This window comes from Carassius carassius, chromosome 39 (genome assembly GCF_963082965.1).
Source record: "Carassius carassius chromosome 39, fCarCar2.1, whole genome shotgun sequence".
Lineage (NCBI taxonomy): Eukaryota > Metazoa > Chordata > Actinopteri > Cypriniformes > Cyprinidae > Carassius > Carassius carassius.
The window spans coordinates 17,095,588-17,097,516 of NC_081793.1; the positions used below are offsets into that span (position 1 = coordinate 17,095,588).

The following is a 1,929-nucleotide window of genomic DNA, read 5'->3' on the forward strand; positions in this document are numbered from 1 at the left end:
GTTTGTGCATCTGTGTAATAATATTAAAAGCAATTGATTATGCATGTTGGTTATAAATACAGGCAGAAAAAAATTACAACAAACTATGGAAAGTCATACAGTATAACATATAGAACTTATTGTGCAAAATAATTAATTAGCTCACTGTTAAAGGGAAAGTTCACATAAAAATTCATTTTCTTTTTCTCACCCATGTTTTTTCAAACCGGTATGACTTTTGTAAAACACAAAGGAAGATATTCAGGGAAAAAAAAGTTGAAACATTCTTCAAAGTATTATCTTTAGTGTAAAAAAAAAGTCATAAAAGTTTGGAAGTATAGGAGTAAATGAATGAATTTTAATTATTACATGAACTATACCTTTAAGACACAACACATTGATTGCAAGAAACAACAGTTAACCAGGTAGATCAACGTTTTTTGTTCGTTTTCGAACTCATCATGAACTTTGTTAGCCCCAGTGAGTTGGTTGTGCCCTTCAGGGTGTCACGGTACCAAGCGTTAATGTGGCAGTAGATCACTGGATCCAGTGCACTGTTAATGTAGGTTAAAGCTAAAGAGGCATGAAAACAAACCATGAGGAATTCTGAACAGGAAAACACTTGAAGGAAGATGCCAAAAGTGACTCTAGGCAGGAAACACAGAACAAACATGACCACAAGAAACAGAAGCAATCTCACTGCTCGCGTCAGCCTGCGGTGAGCCCCCTGGCGACTGTGGACGTGATAGAAAACCCTCACAAAACAGAAGACCACCAGTGCAAATGCTAGCAGGACCTCTATCAGCTGTACTGAATTATATATCTTCATTTGAACTGATGGCCATGTCCATGAGAAAAAACTATGGCATATGAGCTTTGATGAGTTTTTCTGTGGTATGAGAACCAGGTTCAGGGCGGGTGGGAGACGAAAAAGTAGAACACTCATCCAAACCATGCTAACCAACATTATTGCTTGTCTCGCACTCATTCGACAAATGCGATGGTGTGGGTGAAGAATCTTGAGGAATCGGTCCACGGCCAAAATTGACATGAAAGCCATGCTTGCTGAGTGGTTTACTGATATGATATATAAAATGAGGCGGCAAAAGGATTCGCCAAATATCCAGTTTTCACCACGAAAGAGATAATCTATGCGGAAAGGCAGTCCAGTGAAGAGTAGGAGGTCAGATATCACCATGCAGAAGAGATACACATTGCAGGCTTTCCATGGAGACCTGAAGAACAAAATCCACAGAGCAAAGACATTTCCAGGCAACCCAAAGATGAGCTCCACAATGAGAATGGGCTTTAAAACGGAAGAAACAAGGGTCTGAGGTTCAGGGCAGTAGGTGATGTTACTCATGATGAAAAGCAAAGCTAAAAGTAAATTAATATTGTGTTAACATAATGTTAATAACTATAAAACACTGAGAAAACTCCAGATATACTTTAAGATAGGCTGTGCAATACAATGCTCTCCAATTCTGTCCAGTTAATGATGAATTCTAGTGGAATAAACACACCAAATTATCTTTACCCTATATATCTCTGGCACACACACACACACACACACACACAAACACACACAAATTAAATATAATTGAGGTTAAATTCCTTTTTAGACTTACCAAACGATCAAGGCAGGAGTTGTCGTTATCGTGACGATTAGAGAACAATTTTATAAGTTGCAGTAGGTAGGCTAAGTTTTTGGGAAACGATACCAATGTGGGCGGAGTCGGGGAAGGTTAATTGATCTTTATCTTTGCTATCTGTTAATTTTATTTAGATCGCATTTTAGTTGCTACATATGCGGTTAACGCTTTGATATGGTGGAAAATTACATAAATCGAAAGCCTCGAGACAAATTGTTAAAATGTGATGTCTGGAGCAGAGTTTTGCACGATATAGGGGTCTCTCTGTAAAGCTGCGTAAGGATGCTAGACTGTCGCA

At 38.4% G+C, this 1,929-nt stretch overlaps 1 protein-coding gene across 1 annotated transcript; it reads right to left on the bottom strand.

The window, feature by feature from the left end:
• Positions 1–321: 321 nt before the first annotated feature.
• LOC132121066 (oxoeicosanoid receptor 1-like) lies at positions 322–1,342 on the bottom strand. The gene has a single exon (XM_059530252.1). It carries the CDS (start codon positions 1,340–1,342, stop codon positions 410–412), a length of 933 nt encoding a protein of 310 aa, XP_059386235.1. The 3' UTR covers positions 322–409.
• Between the last annotated feature and the right edge of the window lie 587 nt (positions 1,343–1,929).